Here is a 17,457-nt window from a genome sequence, read left to right as displayed (position 1 = left end):
ATAAATGAATAAAGCTGGAGATTTTAATTCATCTCTCTTGGTGACTGATGGAGCAGGCAAACAAAAGAACGAGAAGGGAGACAGAAGATCTGAACCACACCAACTAGACCTGACGCAAACAGCACACTGTACCCAACAACTGCAGAAAAAAAAAACCACTAGGTCGAAGGTTGATGAGGAATGGGATGCTTGCACAGCACCGAAGAGTCACCCACCAGATTACTACCGAACACCGCTCCCCTCCCCATCATCTCTGTCGTGGAGAAAGTAGGCTATTGTCACTTTAACGCAGGGATCAAACCTCCCATCACTAATTGGGAACACTCAGACGCTGGCCTCCTGATGTGATACAAGAGGAAGGATGCAGCCTCACCGCTCACACTCACGTAGTCTTAACAAAACACTCCATTCTAATCGGGCCTGAAGATCTAACCTTTACTAAACAGGAAGATGTAGGATAGAGGAACAAGTTACAGAGCACTACAGAGAAAAACAGCAGGCAGACAGGATGTGGCAACTTCTACAAGACAGCTAGCTGGCCTGATCGTCTCAAAAAGAGAATGTCCTAAAGAAGAGAACAGGGATTTTCTGAGATCAGTGGTACTTAGGCTTTAATGTACATCAGAATTGTGTGTACGTGTGTGTGGGGGGGGGGGGGGGGGGGTTATGGTGGTGATGAATTGCTAACTCGGGCTGAATCAGAGTTTCTCATTCAGTAGGCCTGGGTCTGCATTTCCATAGACTGAAACAGGTTTTTGTAAAAAGTGCATTTCTAACACGTTCTCGGGTGATGCTGCTGGTCCCAGGACCACCCCGTGAGGACCACTGTTTTAGATTTATCAAGAGACAGAAAAACTAAATGCTAGCCTTGATTAGATCCCAGTTCAAACAAGCAAACACCCACCTAGCTACAAAGGACCTACTGGGGTCAAAATGGAAGCTAGGGTAGGGACTGCATATTGGGTGATATTCGGGAATCATGCTTGCTAAGGAGAAATACCCCTGCGTTTTGATAACGCGTTGCCTAATTTCCTTCCAAGTGGTTTGGGGGGGCGGGGAAGTTACACACAGGGATAAAGCAAATGTGGTGGCAGCACTGGTGAGTAACTGGGGCATGCAAATCCTCACTGGGACGGTCTTCCTTCCCGTCCTGCTCCATGATGCTCCGTCCTGCTTGCAGGGGCTGACTGGGGCACCGTGGAGGTCCTCTTGCGTGGCCGATGGAGTCACGGCCTTTGGAGGGGCCGTAAGGTGGGCTCTGGAACCTTGGGGGCTGAGAGGGGGTGCCGGGGACCCTTGCAGAAGGCTGCTTCAGGCAAGACCTTGGGGAGTTATGCAGGTTTGGAGGCCCCACCCTCCAAAGATAAGATCAGTTCTCACAGGTCTTATTTTTTTCAAAAGGTCGGCAGAAAGAAACGTACATAAAACACGAAAGACAGTTGCCCCAGACTTGCTGAACTGGTTAAGGAAAAGTGTAAAATCTCTGACACAGTTAGCTATTTATTTATTTTTAAAAAAAATTTTTTTTTCAACGTTTATTTTTTATTTTTGGGACAGAGAGAGACAGAGCATGAACGGGGGAGGGGCAGAGAGAGAGGGAGACAGAGAATCGGAAACAGGCTCCAGGCTCTGAGCCATCAGCCCAGAGCCTGACGCGGGGCTCGAACTCACGGACTGTGAGATCGTGACCTGGCTGAAGTCGGACGCTTAACCGACTGCGCCACCCAGGCGCCCCTGACAGTTAGCTATTTAAAAGGAAGATGAAAAAGTGAAGCCATAAAGAATGCTGTATCCTAGAGGCAGAGGCAGCAGCAATAGGGAGCCCGGTGAACCGACAGAACCTCAAGGGTCAAAACCCCACGAGAATAAGAACTGGAAGAGGAACAGTCTGGGTTCCAAATGATCAGATCAGGAGGCAACGGTGGCTCAGGCTCTAGAACGTAAACCAGGAGTCAGAACACTGGAACCTTTTCTGAATACGGCACTTGGCCAAGAGCCACCCCAACAGGCCCATCGGCAACAGTGGGCCTTTGCCCACAGGCACAGCTGCCTCCCATCCCCTCCACGCAGGGCTCTCTCCCTGCATGCCAGGCTCTGCTCACACTCCTCTCCCTCCTCCCCCTGCAGGACGGTTCCAGAGAACCTTTCTGTTATGGGCTGAACTGTGTCCTATCACCCCCCAAATTCACATGGTGTAGTCCCAACCCCAGTACCTTAGAGTGTGACTGCATTTGGACAGAGGATCTTTAAAAATGTAATTATGGGGCACCTGGGTGGCTCAGTCGGTTAAGCATCCGACTTCGGCTCAGGTCACGATCTCTTGGTTCGTGGGTTCGAGCCCCGCATCCGGCTCCGTGACCACAGCTCAGAGCCTGGAGCCTGCTTCGGATTCTGTGTCTCCCTCTCTCTCTGCTCCTCCCCCACTCATGCTCTGTCTCTCTCTTGCTCTCTCTCAAAAATAAACATTAAAAAAAATTAAACACGTAATTATATTAAAATGAGGTCATAAGGTAGGGTCCTAATTCAATCTGACCGGTGTCCTTAGGAGGAGGAGGAGGAGGAGGAGGAGGAGGAGGAGGAAGACATTAGGACACACGGATACCCATGCCCACAGGGACCACATGAAGACATAGGGAGAAGACAGTCACCTGCAAGCCAAGGAGAGAGGCCTCAGAAGAAACCAGGCCTGCCGACACCTTGGTCTCGAACTTGAACGCTAGCCTCCAGAACTGTGAGAAAATTAATTTCAGCTGTCTACGCCAGCCAGTCTATGGCACTTTGTTGTTCTGGTGGCCCTGGCAGACGAACGCCCCTTCCTTCCCTGCTCGGAAGCCTGCACGGAAACCCCCCAGCTCCACCTGGGTTTGTCAGCCCCCTTCCCACCCTGATAATAATGGCAAAGTCCTTCTCGGTCAGTTCAGCTCAACCTCTACAGAGAGCTACTGGGCCTCTAAAACCTCAACAAGAGAATTGGGGTCTCTGCTCAAAAGGAATGTTAGCAGTATCTCAAAATGATGGTGAGAGAGAAGCCATTTCTAAAGAGACTAGATTTTGCTGACGCCAAAGCTTGGTGAATCTAGAATTATCAGGATGATGTTTTGTAAACATCATAAGCGTGTGTGTGTGTGTGTGTGTGTATGTGTGTGTGTGTGTATGTGTGTGTATACATACATATATATGTATATATGTATAAAACAGTCTAAGTAAATTATTTGTTTCTTGTGTTCTCTGAATAGTAATATTTCAATTTTAAAGGAAAGCGTATGTGCAATCCAGCCAGAGACATTTGAAACCGCTAAGGCAATTTTTGTTTACTCAGAACTGTATTTAGTGTGGTTATAGTACAAATGTAAAAGTTATTTTACCTAAAAAGTGAATGGTTAACAAGGGAAGAGATCAGCAGTTAGCTCTGGAACCACGGGCGTGTGCCAGTGTCTGATCCTGGGGCAGGCCACCTCTGTGGCCAGGAGCACCCACTAACTGAGCAAGGTATTACCAGTTTCTCCATGCCAGACAGTATTTCTGGTTACTTGAAACTCAGAGCAGACTCCTTCCCCTCAACTGTGGTCGGTTTGAGAAGGGGGGCCCCTACCACTCCTGGGACACGTGGGCACCTTGGCTCCGACACCAGCCTCCCTCAGGCCTGGTCAGGACTGGAGCTCCCCTCCCGCTTTGAGGCTGGCTGTCCAGGGTCAGGGATGGCGACCGAGGGGCCAGGCGGACACTGCGGCTGAATCTGGCTAAGTGACCCATCTCCAAGCAAAAACCACAGGGGAGGTGGCCCCAGGGTTAACTGCTCCCGGAGGGACCAGGCCCTTGATGGGATGTGACCGTCCTAACAGAGCCCCGGGTCCCAGATCTGAGTGCCCAGTGAACGTACCTCCTGAACAAAAAGGATTCAGGGGCCACCTGGTCTACCTCCACCCCCAAACAGAGCTGACAGTCTTGATTTTCAAGTGAGAACGTGGGCTTCAGAGGCAAACTGTTGGGGATTAGGAAAACAAAACTTAATTGCTTCCACATCTGGAAACCAAATCCGGCAGCCAGCCCCAAGAATTCCAGGCACGTCAGCTGATGGAGAAGCTGCAGGTCGAGGGAGGGGCTTCCTGTGAGCGGAGTCCCCCCACACGCACCTACCCGAATCCACAAGACAGGTCCACGTCATGTGGCCAGGTGGGAGAAAGGAAAGGAAGGGGCCACACAGGAGCACCTACCAGGCGGCATCTACTGTGTGCTATACTGAGGTGGTCTCGTTTTCTTCCCCCAAAATCTCTGCAAGTAAACACGGTCTCCTCCTTACAGATAAGGACCCGGGGTCCAGAGAGTTGAACTGACCTTCCCCCAAAGTTAGGCTGCCATCTTTCTCTCCAGCCCTGTTGTCACGCAGGATAGAGCCACGTGAACCCGAAACAGGAACCCCCGGACATCAATCACCCCATGTGAATTCTCAGAAAAGACTTCCCAAGCCCCCCCGGGAAGCGTCAGCTCCCACCCAGCCACGGGCCCTACTGCTCAGGAAGCCACAGCCAGGTGTCGAGCAACTCAAATGTCAAAGGCGAATTAACAGGCTGTAAGTTGAAAGGGGCGCACATCAAGGGTTCTCCTGGCTCTTTGAACAGGCAGCTAGTTTGGGCTACAAATTATAGCTTTTAAAGATGTGGCTGTTTGAAGTGAGGGCTAAATGACTCACACAGTCAAGAGTTTGTGGGGGCTCGCTTTGGGGGCTCCATGTTTTACCATCACGATAAGAGCGTAAAGAGGGGCTTGGGATGGGCCAGCAGTGGCCCAGGTCAGCTCTCCTGCCTCTCACAGTCCACCAGGTGGACCGAGCCATATTCCTTCATGGGACGCCCTCAAATGAGGGGACGTGAACTTCCCAGGGAGAGGCTATGATCTTTCTGCTCCAAGGAGAGCACATCTGAACAGAGCTGACCAACAGGCCAGAGTTGGGCAGGTCCCTACCTCATCCCCTTCTTTGCACAGAAAGCTTCAGGTTTGCAGGGCGTCTGGGTGGCTCAGTCTGTTAAGTATCTGACTTCGGCTCAGGTCATGATCTCAGTTTGTGGGTTCAAGCCCCGCGTCGGGCTCTGTGCTGACAGTTCAGAGCCTGGAGCCTGCTTCGGATTCTGTGTCTCCCTTTCTCCCTGCCCCTCCCCTGCTTTAGCGCTCTCTCTCTCTCTCTCTCTGTCTCTCTCAAAATAAATATTATATTTAAAAAAAAAGCCTCAGATTTGCAAGGCCAAGCAGAGTGCCAGCATTTACCCACAGCTAATGGCCAGAGCTTCTGGGGCAGACAGACTGGGATCAGGCAGGCCATGGGCGAGGCAACTCTTCCGCACCACCCCCCCCAGCCCCCTGCCAGAGCCTCTATTTTTATGATCTTTGGGCACCTCCCATCATGCCAGAACCCCAGCAGTGCTCCCAGCAGGCCCCAGTCAGATGCTCCCTGTCCTCTGCGTCTGCCAGGTCCAGCTCCCCGGCCGGAGGTCCCAGGGCTGCCATCTCACACAGGCACCAGAGCACAGCTTGGGGGCGCCACGGGCCAGGCAGGTGGAGCCGGCTCAGGTCCCTTCCCGGGCTCTCCCGCAGTAGGAACAGGTAAGGGCTCTGGGTCCAGCCACAAGCCATAGCCCGGGGCGCAGAGGGCAAGAGGTCCCCAGGGCGAGTACAAGGCCACCGATGGTCCATGAACTTTGGCCCTGTCAAAGCGCCCATGAGCTCCCCAATGGCCACAAGACCAGGCCCTGTCTCAGACAGGCACACGTAGTCAGTCCCATCCGGCTGGTCTCAGCCTCCCCTCCCTTGTCCTCCAAGCTCCCGCCCAACGTTATCACCACCCCCCGCGCTTTGACACGTGCTGCTCCTCATGCCTGAAACAGTTTCTCCCCATGCCACAAAGGCCTGTCCCTAAAGAAGCCCCCCGTCAGAAAGTCACTGCACCCGGGAGGCCCATCCTTCCCCTCCCAGCCCAGAGCTGAACTCCTGGGGCCCTCCAGGCATCGCTGGGCATGAACCTCGGGCCCCTTCTCTGTCCCCATGACTCTCTCCCCGGGACACGGGGCGAGGCGACTGTACCCTACCCAGCGAGGAAATCTTTCCACCCCAGCCTTGGCACAAGAACCCACAGATTCCCCCTGTCCCCAGCCAGGAGCCGTGTGGTAGCCTTGCTCCCTGGGCAGGAGGCTGCGTCCCAAAGGGGCCACCACGCCAGCTGCTGCAGGCTCTCTGTAGGAAAGGCTGTGCCCAGACCCCGGCCCGGTTTCTCGTGGGGCTGGGTAATTCTCACACCGCTCGCCGCGCGCCAAGGACAGACGCCCACCCTCGTGCCGGGGCCACGTACGACCTCATCTGACACCATACACGATACTGAGGGAGTCGGCCGCCGGCTTCCGTCGGGATCTCAGGAGGGAGAGAGGCAGAGAGACCTCCGACGAGAACACGGCTTGAAAGCGCCGCCTTCCTGGGGAGTCTCCGTCCGGCCAGCATCCCTCGCTGAGGCCCTGCTCAGGGCCGCCCACTTCCGGCTGGGTGTCCCCACGTGGCCTCAGCCAATGCCTCAAACTCGGCCCGCTGCTCTCTCAGCGAGCGCGGCCCACCGCATCGACCTCACCCCCCGAAAGGCGCGGAGGTCCTGACCGCCGGCCCCACTCCTTCCCCGAGGCCAGCCGCGCTGCCCGACACATCCTGCTCACCCGGGCCCCTGCGCCTCCACCCCTGCAGTTCCCGGCCCCGAGCTCCTCCGTCTGTCTCAGGGCGTGCACCCCAAGGAGACAGAAGGTGGTCTTAAACAGTCGAGGGAGACCAGGAAAGAACACCTCCCTTAAGCACCTAGCACGTGCCAGGTGTTTTTGTGCATCAGCCACCATAGAGAGGAGAACACTCGGGCTCAGAGAAGTTGGGTAACCTGCAAAAGGTCACAGAGCCGGCAGGGCTGGGATGTGGACAAGGTCTGACCTGGATGCAGCAAGAAGGGTATAGACAACAGGTTGAACCTTGCAGGCCACGGGCCCAGGGGTCAGCAAGGCTAAAGAATGTGGGCTTGAGCTGCCGCCCCCACAGCCCACTAGGCCCCGGACCCCTGTCAGCTGAAGTTCCTAGGGCCCATGCCACCCTGGCCATGAGGCAGAGTCCCCTCCCCTTTCCCTACGCAGGGAGCTTCAAAGAGGCTACACGTGGGAAGATTTTACAGGAAGGGAGAGGGGAGAGATGGGGAAGAAAATTGCTAAAGGGAAACACACGTGAAAATGAAAACCCGGGCACAGTGGGAGGAGGAGGGAAGGAAGGAAAAGGTGATGTTCGAGGATTATAAACGGAGTCAAGAAGCCCAGATAAATTATACCCCCCTCCCTCTGCTACCTTGGGAAGGCCAGTAACTCACTCTCTGCCTTCACCTCCCTCTCAATCGAGCTGGAATGGGACGGCATGACCTTAGAGGATACCCAGCAAGAGAGAAACGGAGAAAGAGGCCTCACGCCCAACCATGACAACTGTACAGCCACGACCCGCATTCGATAGGGGAAGAACTTGAGGCTCAGAGAGGTTGCTCTACTTGCCCCAGGTCACACAGCTCGTGCGCGGTAAAGCCGGAACCTGAGCCCCGGTCTGCCTGGTGTCCAACCTCGTCCCCTTGAATCACATCACAGGGAGTGTCCCTTCACACAACCTTCCCACCACTACAAGGTGGCTCTACTCCCCTCCCCGAAGAAACTGGGCAAATCACACAAGTTATCTAGAGGTTCCTTAGTTTCTGCGCTTCCTTAAATCCCAGAGGCCTTCGATTTTTAAGACGCGCTGTTATTCCGAGTACACCAGGAAAGAAACGGTGCTGCCAGAAAGGACAGCACGCAGCGAATATACGACACACGCCAACCAAAGATGTTAAAACGTGGGGGGAGAAAGTGTCTGAGAGTCTGTAGAATATGGTGTGAGTGGGGAATGGGGACTCGGTCACCGGTCTTTAGGCTGCGTGTGACACGAAGGGGAGAGGACATCTCCACGCACGCACGTGCACTCACTCACGCACACCCGGCTGCTATGGGACCCTTCTCTGCTGGTAAGCGACGCAGTCTGGCAGGTAAGCCCGGCCTGTCAACAAGAACCCTTGTTTCGCCAGGAGTACGTCGCAGTGGCAGGCAGAGGCCGTCCTGACCGCCACGCACCCGACAGCAGGCCCGGCCAGCCTCGCCTCCGTGGAGCGGCCCACCTCTCAGCGGCCAGGCCCGGTGAACAGATAGGCTCGCCCCTTGGAAAACCACCAAGGGCAGTCCCCCGATGCGGCACGTGGCTGCACAGTCCACACCTTTCCGGCCCCTCTCCTGCCCTCCTGGGGCCTTGTAGGCAGAGGCTGGGGGCTGGTGGCGGCACGGGGGCACACCGCCCCAAGCTGACTCCCCGGCCGGGCACAGGCGGACAGACGGGTAGGCCCCGGGCTGCAGGTGAAGGGGTGAGGGGTGGGCCACACCCTGGCACAGCAGGCAGTGCAGGACAGGAAGGACCAGGTAAAGCCCCGCACCACGCCCCAGGGAGACGCCTGTCACCTCGGAACACGCTTTGCATAGCATTCACAGACTGCCACCGCCAGTCACTTCGCTCCGGCCCCAGGGTCCGCACCTACAGAGGCTGAGTGGGGCTATTTAAAAGACACAGGGACTGAGGAAGAGTGGAGTTTTGCTCCTCCCGTCAAGGCTCAAGGCCTTCCGATAGCAGAGTTTCTTCTCTACTGCCTTCCTGTCTCTGCAAAAAATCCCGCGAGGTGCTAAGGTTATCAGTCACAAGGATCCAACCAATGGAACTAAAAATAACAACTCACTCACACGCCAGGCACGGTTTCAAGTGCTTTTCGTACATTTACGCGCCTCACCGTCGTCTTGCACAGGAGGAACGGGAGGCGCAGAGAAAGGACAAACGGTTCGCCCAAGATTCCTGGCAGGGGCAGGATTTGAACGCAGGCCGCCTGACTCCGGAGCCCAGCCTCCGGGGCACCACAGCACCCTGCCTCTCTAGCTAGCTCACCACCCACCAGGTGCCAACCAAGCAAGTGTCCGAAACCGCTCTGGGCCTCTTAGGTGGCAGGGGCCCAGTTTCTCTTCGCCATCGCCCTACGGAGGCTCAGAGAGGGGAGGCAGCTTGCCTGGAGTCCCAGAGCGAGCAAGCGCAGAGCCAGGGTCTCAACAGAGACCAAAGAAATGTTCTTCTACTTGAAGAAACCAGGCCCTGGGTGGCTGAGCATGAGAGGAAGGCACCGGTGTTTTGAGGTGGGTATTTCTCCCAGGAAAACCAGCAAGGAAAATCCTACTCCTGTGGGCTCTCCTGTCTGAAGAGAGAAACAGAAGTTCGGTGCAGGGCAGACCTCGCCCACCGACCCCACTCAATGACCCTCTTACCCCCAAGTCTGCTGCAGACTACACTGGCTACTGGAAACGCAGGTTCCCTTTCCACGCAGTTAGGCTTTCAGAGAGCGGCGGGGCGGGGACAGATGACTAAGAGAGAGAGAGCTCCCTCCCACTCTCCCACACTCCAGTTCTGTTCGGGCCTTCCTCTTTTTGGTCCCTTAAAAGAGAAAGGCTCCCAGGAGCAGGGCCACAGCTATTAATAATAACTGCCACAGAGTTTTGTTTTCATTTGAATCATGTTTACATCGCTGGGAAAGAACCCACTTGTCTGGGAAGACGAAACAGGTTGAATCAATGAAGAGTATGGCCGACAGTCGGAAAACTTCCCGTTTCTTGAAGGAAGTCAAGAAGCGGGGTTCGAAACGTTGGTGTTACTGGTACCGGCCGGCCAGCAGGGGCTGGGGCCAGAGGTCACGCAGACCCCACAGCTCTGGATCTCCACCCAGACCTCCCGGTTGTCCACTTCCTCCCTGTGCACGCACGCGCGCGCGCACTCTCTCTCTCTCTCTCTCTCTCTTTTGGGGACCCAGGCTGGACAGAGCTTAGCCCCAAAGGTGCTGCCCAGCTTTGTGAGCGCCTTTGCTAGGCTTCTTAGGAGACCAGGGCACAGAACTGGAAGTGAAGGAAGGCTTGGGCACCCTGGGGCCCGGGGAGGTCGGGAGCCCAGGGAGATGCCTGGGGCTGGCCACAGCATGGGTCTTGGGCACTGGACTTGCTACACTCCCACTAGTGTGGACCCATGGGCACAGGGAGACGGCCCCAGCTCTGCCTGCTCACGCACCGCCGTGCACAGGTCACCCAGGCAGTTGCGCTCATAAGATTTGTGTGGTGGGAATAACATCTGGCAAGAAGGGTTTCCGCATTCATGGGGACAGGCTTCTCTGACCTGACCCCGCCTGGGGGCAGGAAAGTCCACGGCAGCGATGGCCACATGCAGACACTTCTCCTCAAGAAATGCCTCGGTGCCCAGACCCGTCAACAGCAAGGGTTTGGAGAGCAGAGCAACGAAATGTGTTTTGTGCCTGTGGATTTCTACTCTCAACTGTGCTGTTCATCTCGTGGGGTCTGGGCGCTCCCTCGGCAGCATGATATGCCCCCAGTCTGAACATGTGCCGCCTGCCCCTGCCCGGCTCCCTCTCCAATCACAGCAGCCTCCCTGCACTTCCGCGGACGCACCTCGCCAGCCGTGGTCCTACCTCAGGGCCTTTGCAGGTACTGCTCCCGCTGCGTGAACGTCTTTTGTCAAGCCGCCACTTCTCAGCAAGGACTTCTCTGCTCATTCTGTTTAAGTACACAACACCCACTGCCCGGCTTTCTCTCCTGCCACCCCACACGCTGCACATTCTACCTGCTTGACAGCCATCACGTGAGCTCCTTGAAGGCAGGGACTGTTGCTGTCATTTGCTGCCATATCTCCAGCGCCCAGCACAGAGTCTAGCACAAATCAGAGGCTCAAGCACTGTGCCGGGCAGTGTGCTGGGTGGGGGCTGGGCAAACAGAAAGGGGGAAGGACCTGTGCCCCGGAATGCCGTCTGAGAGAGTAGACTACCACACCGCATCGGGGAGATGTGATCATACAATGTCCAGGGAGACACAAGGTGGGCCCGACAAATCACATGGCCATCTCGTTGTGCCCAGCTGGCAATGGGGACTCTCCATGCCAGGCAAAGCCAAGGCACGGTGCCCCACTGCCAACTCCAGGCAGCAGGCAGACCAGATAAAGATGCGTCCTGCTGAGCTCTGTTCCAGGAGACCGAGCACAGAGCCAAAGAGTGGGCACCCTCCGTCCAGGCTGTCCCTCCCCCATCTGAGGTCCTGAGATGCCTGCCTTCTAGGAATCGCTCACCTGTTATTTTATTGGGAACCTTTCTCCCTCCTCCCTACCCACAGCTAAAATATATACACAGAAGTGAAATGGTGAGCGAGATCAGTTGTGAAACATCCCTTGGCATAACATGGCACCTCAGAAGAGGAACAGCCAGCCCTAGGAAAGGAAGTTTCTAGCCACCTAGAGGGAGAGGGGGAGAATGCGGGAAGGTGAAAGCCAGGAGGGCTTCAGGTGAACAGCTGAAGGGAAAGCCCAGGACATGGGGCAGCTGGTCCCACCAAGTAGGAAGGGGGCTAGTAGGCTATGAAGGGGCCAGTGTGCTTGGGGCGGGGAGGGGCACAGTGCTCTGAAGAGAGGGAAGGATGGGGGAGCAGGGGGGGCCAGTCGGCAAGACCTCAAGCTGCAGCCCAGGGCCTCCCCAAGGCAGGCTGCTCCAGGCCTCCTGATTTCTGGTCTTTTCTTCCCTTACTTGACTAAAAGTCCTTCTCAAGGACAGGCTCTAGGTAGTCTCTCCTGCTGGTCTTCCTTGGGGCAAAGGTCACACCTCCAGGCCTGTTCATCAGGCCTGGCTAGTCAGGTCCCTGCCCCAGGCAGCCTTATCTCTCTGCTGGCCTTAGTCAACCACCCCTCCCCCTCCACTAAAGCCCAGGGTCCCCCAAACAACAAAGCTGGTCCCCAGAAGGCATTCTCCGAACTGTGATATCTACCCACGAGTGCCAAAAGTCCTTCCTGGGCCTTCCCCCATTCCTCCAGGCCACACACCCCTCCCAGTGAAGTCACAGGAACCTCAGAGACAACCCAGATCAATGTGCCTGAGGGCTCAGGGGAGTTGGACAGGTAACAATTCCACCCAGGTTTTCAGTCTCCTAGAGCCTGCAAACACCTTAGGGACAGGGAAGTGTCCCTGTGTAACAGCCCCTGGGCACATAAGCAGCATTTCATGAATGCCAGCTCAGCGGGGTTAAGGTTTCGGCCAGTCTATCTGGGTAAGCTGGTGCCTGGCTTATGGCAAGACCCCAGTCAATGGCAATGACCCAAGGACTCCACCAAGGCTGAGCTGGATAGTTACAGAGACTCTTACAGCAAAGGTCTGATATACACATAATTGGTAACCTCCCCCTCTTTGAGACTCCCTTCTCCCTAACCTGGCAGCTACGTTTCATCAGGGGAAGGACCTGGAGATGCCCCAGGGGATGTGCCCACACCACCCCTTTCCCTGGAACCCAAACAATTAGCACCTGCCACCACCAAGGGAGGAGAGGTGAACCATCAGAAACCATCCCAGGGGTTTGTCAAAACAAGAAATGAGGGCGGAGTGCAGGAATCCAGCCCCCTAACAATCCTTTGAGGAGGAGGCCTATAAATAAGTCAGACAAGGAACACTGACTGGCATATCTGTCAGGGTGAGTGATGTGTCACCTACAGCCATCTGTGGGAGAACGGGGCTGGGGAGAGGGACAAATGGTGGAAGAGGTACGCTGGAGGCTGTGCAAGGATGAGAAGGAATAAAGTCCAGGGCTGAGTAGGGACCAGGTTCCTATAGCACAGACATGGTTCTCCAGAGACTGCTCGCCAAGGCCTCAGAGCCGCCTGTGGCCCGCAGAGAAGCGGCTGTGACAACAGCCAACTGCTACCTGGGCCGACCGCAGGCTTTCGGGGCCGGAGGGCAAAGAGCTGGGAGTCCGCAAATACCTCCGGCCTGGGCGACGTCACGGCTGCGAAGGGGCAGGGCCCTGGTCCCAAACCCCGAACGAGGCTGGCTCTCCCTCTTGCCGGGCAGAGCCCCTCGGAGAGGCCAGGGAACCCGGGCACAGGCGCGGTGCAGCCGCCGAAGAGCTACGGAAAAACTTCGCCGGCGCACAGCCCCCTGCGGGACTCGGCGGAGCCAAGGGCAGAGAGCTGGAACAACACCGGTCCCGGAGGAGCAGGCGCGCTGGGAGCGGAGGTGGGACGCGGAGGCGCCTGGCTCACTAGATCCCCCTAAAAACACTTTTGGAAACTGCGCCGAAGAAGCGGCCCCTTCTCCCCGGGCCCGGGGGCTAGCCCTGCCCACCCCCGCACCTGGGAGCCCGCAGAGGACCCGGAGGGGACAGCGGCTTCTCTTCCGTGGCCCAGCGAGCGAGGACGCAGGTAACCCGACCTCCCCGGCCAGGGCCAAGAGGGCGGATACTCCCGGGGCGGGAGCGGGCGCCTGGGCTGCGGGCGAAGTTCCGCGCTCTGGCAACTTCCCTGGCCCCGGGACGGCGGGCCGGGCCAGGTGCGCGTCGCCGGAGCCCCGCGAGCCCGAGCCCCTCGGCCGCCGCTTACCTGGCCCCCGGAGGCGGGCGGGGTGCGCATCCCCCGTCCGGCGGCGAGTCGGTGCGCTGCGGAGGGGCAAGGAGCGGGCGGGCGCTGGTCGGCGGGGCGGGCGAGAACGCGGCGGGCAGCGCGAGGAGCGCAGGGACGATCCCCGCCGCTCCGTGGCCGCTCGCTCGCTTTCGGCTCCAGTTGAAGGCGCCGGCCCCGCCCCCACCCGCGCCCGTTGCCGGGAGACCCGCGTGGGCCGAAGGGCTCTTTGTATCAAAGCTGCCGTGACATCACGAGGCGCCCGGGCCCGGGGATCGTAGGGGCGGGGCCTCGCGCCGGGGGCGGGGCCGGAGGAGGAAGCCGGGTCTGGGAACCCGAGCCGCGGGGGGCGGGGCCCAGGTAACCCCGCCCCCTAAGGTAGGGGCAGGTGGCAGCCGCGGCGCGGACCAATGGCCGCGCGGGCTCGGGCGGGCCCAAGCTCCCCACCCGGGAGGGCGCCTGTGGAGGTGGGGCTCGCCCGGGCCCGCCCGAGCCCGCGTCGCAAGGTTACTGCCGCCCAGGTTTGCGCGGCCCGGACCCTGGGTATTCCAGGACACCGATTCTGTAAATTCACACGCCTGCCTGGCGGGCGCCGTCGCTGCCGCTGCCCTGCCCAGGCCACTCTCACTGTTTGCGGTCACCGTCCTGTGAGATTCCCGGCTAGCGCTTCCGCGCTCACATTTGCGGACCCGAAGGAAGCCCTGCCAAACTCCCAGCCCCCTCGCGCACTACCACCACCATCAGCCCGCAACTGGTGACTCCCAAATTGATTCTCATCCCGAATCGCACTCACAACTTTCCCGATCTTTGTTGTAAAGTCAAAAGTTGTCTTTATAACCAGCCCAGGAATAAAGAACCAAACGGCAACACGAACTAAGAACAAAAAAGGAAGTATCCCCATATTAAATCCTAGTAAATACAATTTAAGTAAAAAATGTGCCCCCCCTCATAACTCCTCACTATGCTCTGGATTAAAGAAAGCAAAAATGTAAAGCGGCAAATATTGCAAAAGTTTCTCTTCAATTCGATGTTACTTGTGCAACTGGGGGTAGGGAGTGGGGGATTTATCTTCGTAATTGTCTGTCCCAGGCTAACATGAAAGCCCTTTTTGCCTTCCCTCAGTCCTCACTGACCAACACGGTGGCACTGTCGGCAGCTGGGTGCTTTGGTCCAGCTCCAGCACCAACACACACACACACACACACACACACACACACACACACACACACACACACAGAGCTTTTCAGCTTTCCTGCCCCCTTCTCTCTGGCTTTTTGCTCTCAACTTCCTTCTCGCCAATATCTCTCCTGCAAATAAATTGCCAGCTGCCTCTCTGTCTACCAGGGGCCTGTCTCTGAGGCAAAGCACCCCACCGAGGCTCCCCAGACCTACAAGGGATTCTCCAAAAGGGACAGCATTAGCTAGAGGAGGGCCTCCTGGCAAGGGCTTTGTGTGAGGGGAGGCTGGAGCAGTGGGGGTGAGGTGGAAACTCGACCACCGCTGGCCCTGTCCTCCTTGCTTATGCCTGGCAGTTCAGAGATCTCTGTGCGGGAGCTCCAGACTGTTTCTCACCCTTGTTTGTGTCCACCCCGACAGTCCCTAATATGCAGAAGGACCGCGGTGTATCATAAAGAACCCTGGCTTTGGAATCACACAGACCTGGGTTTGAATCCTGTTTGCCAGCTGTGAGTCCTAGGACCAGTTATGCAATCTTTCTGAGACTCAGTGTCCTCATTTATAAAATGGGAGTGGTACAATCTGCCTCATGAGTTGTTGGGCACCCTGGCGGAGGGTCCACTTAATTTTTTTTTTTTAAATTTTTTTTTTCAACGTTTATTTATTTTTGGGACAGAGAGAGATAGAGCATGAACGGGGAAGGGGCAGAGAGAGAGGGAGACACAGAATCGGAAACAGGCTCCAGGCTCTGAGCCATCAGCCCAGAGCCTGACGCGGGGCTCGAACTCACGGAGTGCAAGATCGTGACCTGGCTGAAGTCGGACGCTTAACCGACTGCGCCACCCAGGCGCCCCTTAGGCGCTCATCAAAGGTGTGGTGCATGGAGAAGCCCAAGTACCCTAAGCTTTTCTGGGTCCTAGCTCTCGTCCAGCAAAGGTCAGTGAAGAAAAGCAGACCTTGTCAAGTACCCCGCCCCCGTCCTCCTTAGGGGTAGCCTGATGGACATTTCCAAGAGCTCTGTGGAGGGAGCAGTGCTAGTGGTCCCTCTTGATTTTTTCCCCAAAGGTGATGGGGTAGGGAGAGCATCTCCAAGTATCTGTCCTGAAAAGCAGTGTGACAGAGAGGAGGGTCACCAGATGCTGGCATTGAGCGCTTGGGAGTCTGAAGCCTGCCTGGGTCTACACCTTACCACGGGGCAGTCGTTTAATGTTTCTGAGCCCCAGTGTAGAATGGAAACACAACCTCTCCTCTTTCAGTTGTGAGGTTTGAATGAAGTGAGAAAAATAATAGTTCGATGCCTCCCGTGCTGCAGGCATTCAACAAATGGTGGCTTCTAGTTATTCCCAGCAGCACGAATAAGCCCCAGTCTGACTCAATGATTCGGCACATGAGCTCCAGAGCCAGAACCAAGGGTCCTATCTTGGCTTTCCCACCTTATACAGGGACAGCGGGAAGAGCCTAAGCAAGCTTAATTCCCAGTGTCTCAGTTTCCTCGCCTGCAAATTGGAGATAATAGCAGCATGTATTTCAGGATTATTGTGAGGATTGAAATAATCAGGACCCACATAATACTCAGAACAGGCCTGGCACATAACAGGTGCTCCATAGACAGCAGCCATTTTCAATTACCATATGACTAGAGACCGGGAAAAAGTGAGGTGAGGCTTAGAAGCTGAAGCAGCTTGAGGGATGATTTAGAACCCTGACTTTTGGGAGAGGCCCTGACAACTTCCACAGGGTTCGGGGAAGCAGTGATGATTTGGGGGTTGGGGAGGAAGGCTGGCTGTCTTCTGAAATGGGATGTGGAAACTGTGGGCTCCAGCCCAGGCTAGGGCTCCCAGAGGACTCAGTGTTCTCCGTTCAAATGGGGGATGGGAGAGAATTATTACGGAAATATAGTCCTGCCCCCTGAGCACAGCCCCACCTCTGGGGCTGGGGGCAAAGAGGGTCTTGAGTTAGCTACCCTGGTTCCTTAGGATAGCTGTGTTGAAGATGTTATAGAGTCAAAGCACTTTAAGCTCGGAAGGCTCTCGGGATAAATATCTAACATACTCTTCTCCCATTTTATGGATGGGAAGGTAGAGGCTCAGAGAAGGATGGGAATTGGTCCAAAGCCACACAATGAGGTATCAGATCAGCAGGGACTAAAACTTCCCATGCAGAGCCCTCACTTCCTGCTCCTGATCTGGCCGGGATGCTTTACTGAGATGGTATGGCCAGCAGGGGTTGGGGAGTGATGGAGAGTGATGGCGAGTGATGGAGAGTGATGGCGAGTGATGGGCAGTTAATTCCTACGCAGAGCTCACCAGGTGCTGTGAGTCTCCTAAGTGGTCTGACTTGCTATTTCAGAAGAACAATCTCATTAAAAACAGAAACCCTCGGGGCGCCTGGGTGGCGCAGTCGGTTAAGCGTCCGACTTCGGCCAGGTCACGATCTCGCGGTCCGTGAGTTCGAGCCCCGCGTCAGGCTCTGGGCTGATGGCTCGGAGCCTGGAGCCTGTTTCCGATGCTGTGTCTCCCTCTCTCTCTGCCCCTCCCCCGTTCATGCTCTGTTTCTCTCTGTCCCAAAAATAAATAAAAAACGTTGAAAAAAAAAATTAAAAAAAAAAAAAAAACAACAGAAACCCTCTCCCAGGGAATGTATCCGACAATGATTTGCAGAGGGCAGGTCACTCTGATTAAGTCTTTTTATGTCGTGGCACTGCTTCTACCATTGTTGATATGACACGACTCGCAT

At 56.2% G+C, this 17,457-nt stretch overlaps 1 protein-coding gene across 3 annotated transcripts in view; it reads right to left on the bottom strand.

The window, feature by feature from the left end:
* Nucleotides 1-17,457, bottom strand: part of RAB11FIP4 (RAB11 family interacting protein 4) — a 126,094-nt gene that overhangs the window by 24,988 nt on the left and 83,649 nt on the right. The window contains exon 1 of one of the 3 annotated variants that reach the window (XM_086686561.1): nucleotides 13,528-13,767. The exons of 1 other annotated variant lie outside the window; for it this stretch is intronic. In XM_086686561.1, the coding sequence (XP_086542687.1) occupies nucleotides 13,528-13,557 (30 nt within the window). In that variant the 5' untranslated portion in view covers nucleotides 13,558-13,767. Of the gene's footprint in view, nucleotides 1-9,383; nucleotides 9,405-13,527; nucleotides 13,768-17,457 lie in introns of those variants that run through there. One more of the 3 variants, XM_086686562.1, reaches the window with a different exon arrangement.

This window comes from Puma concolor, chromosome E1 (assembly GCF_028749965.1).
Source record: "Puma concolor isolate L17-30 chromosome E1, mPumCon1.1.hap2, whole genome shotgun sequence".
NCBI lineage: Eukaryota > Metazoa > Chordata > Mammalia > Carnivora > Felidae > Puma > Puma concolor.
The sequence above is the reverse complement of the archived record's forward strand: the minus strand, read 5'-3'. Positions and strand labels throughout refer to the sequence as shown.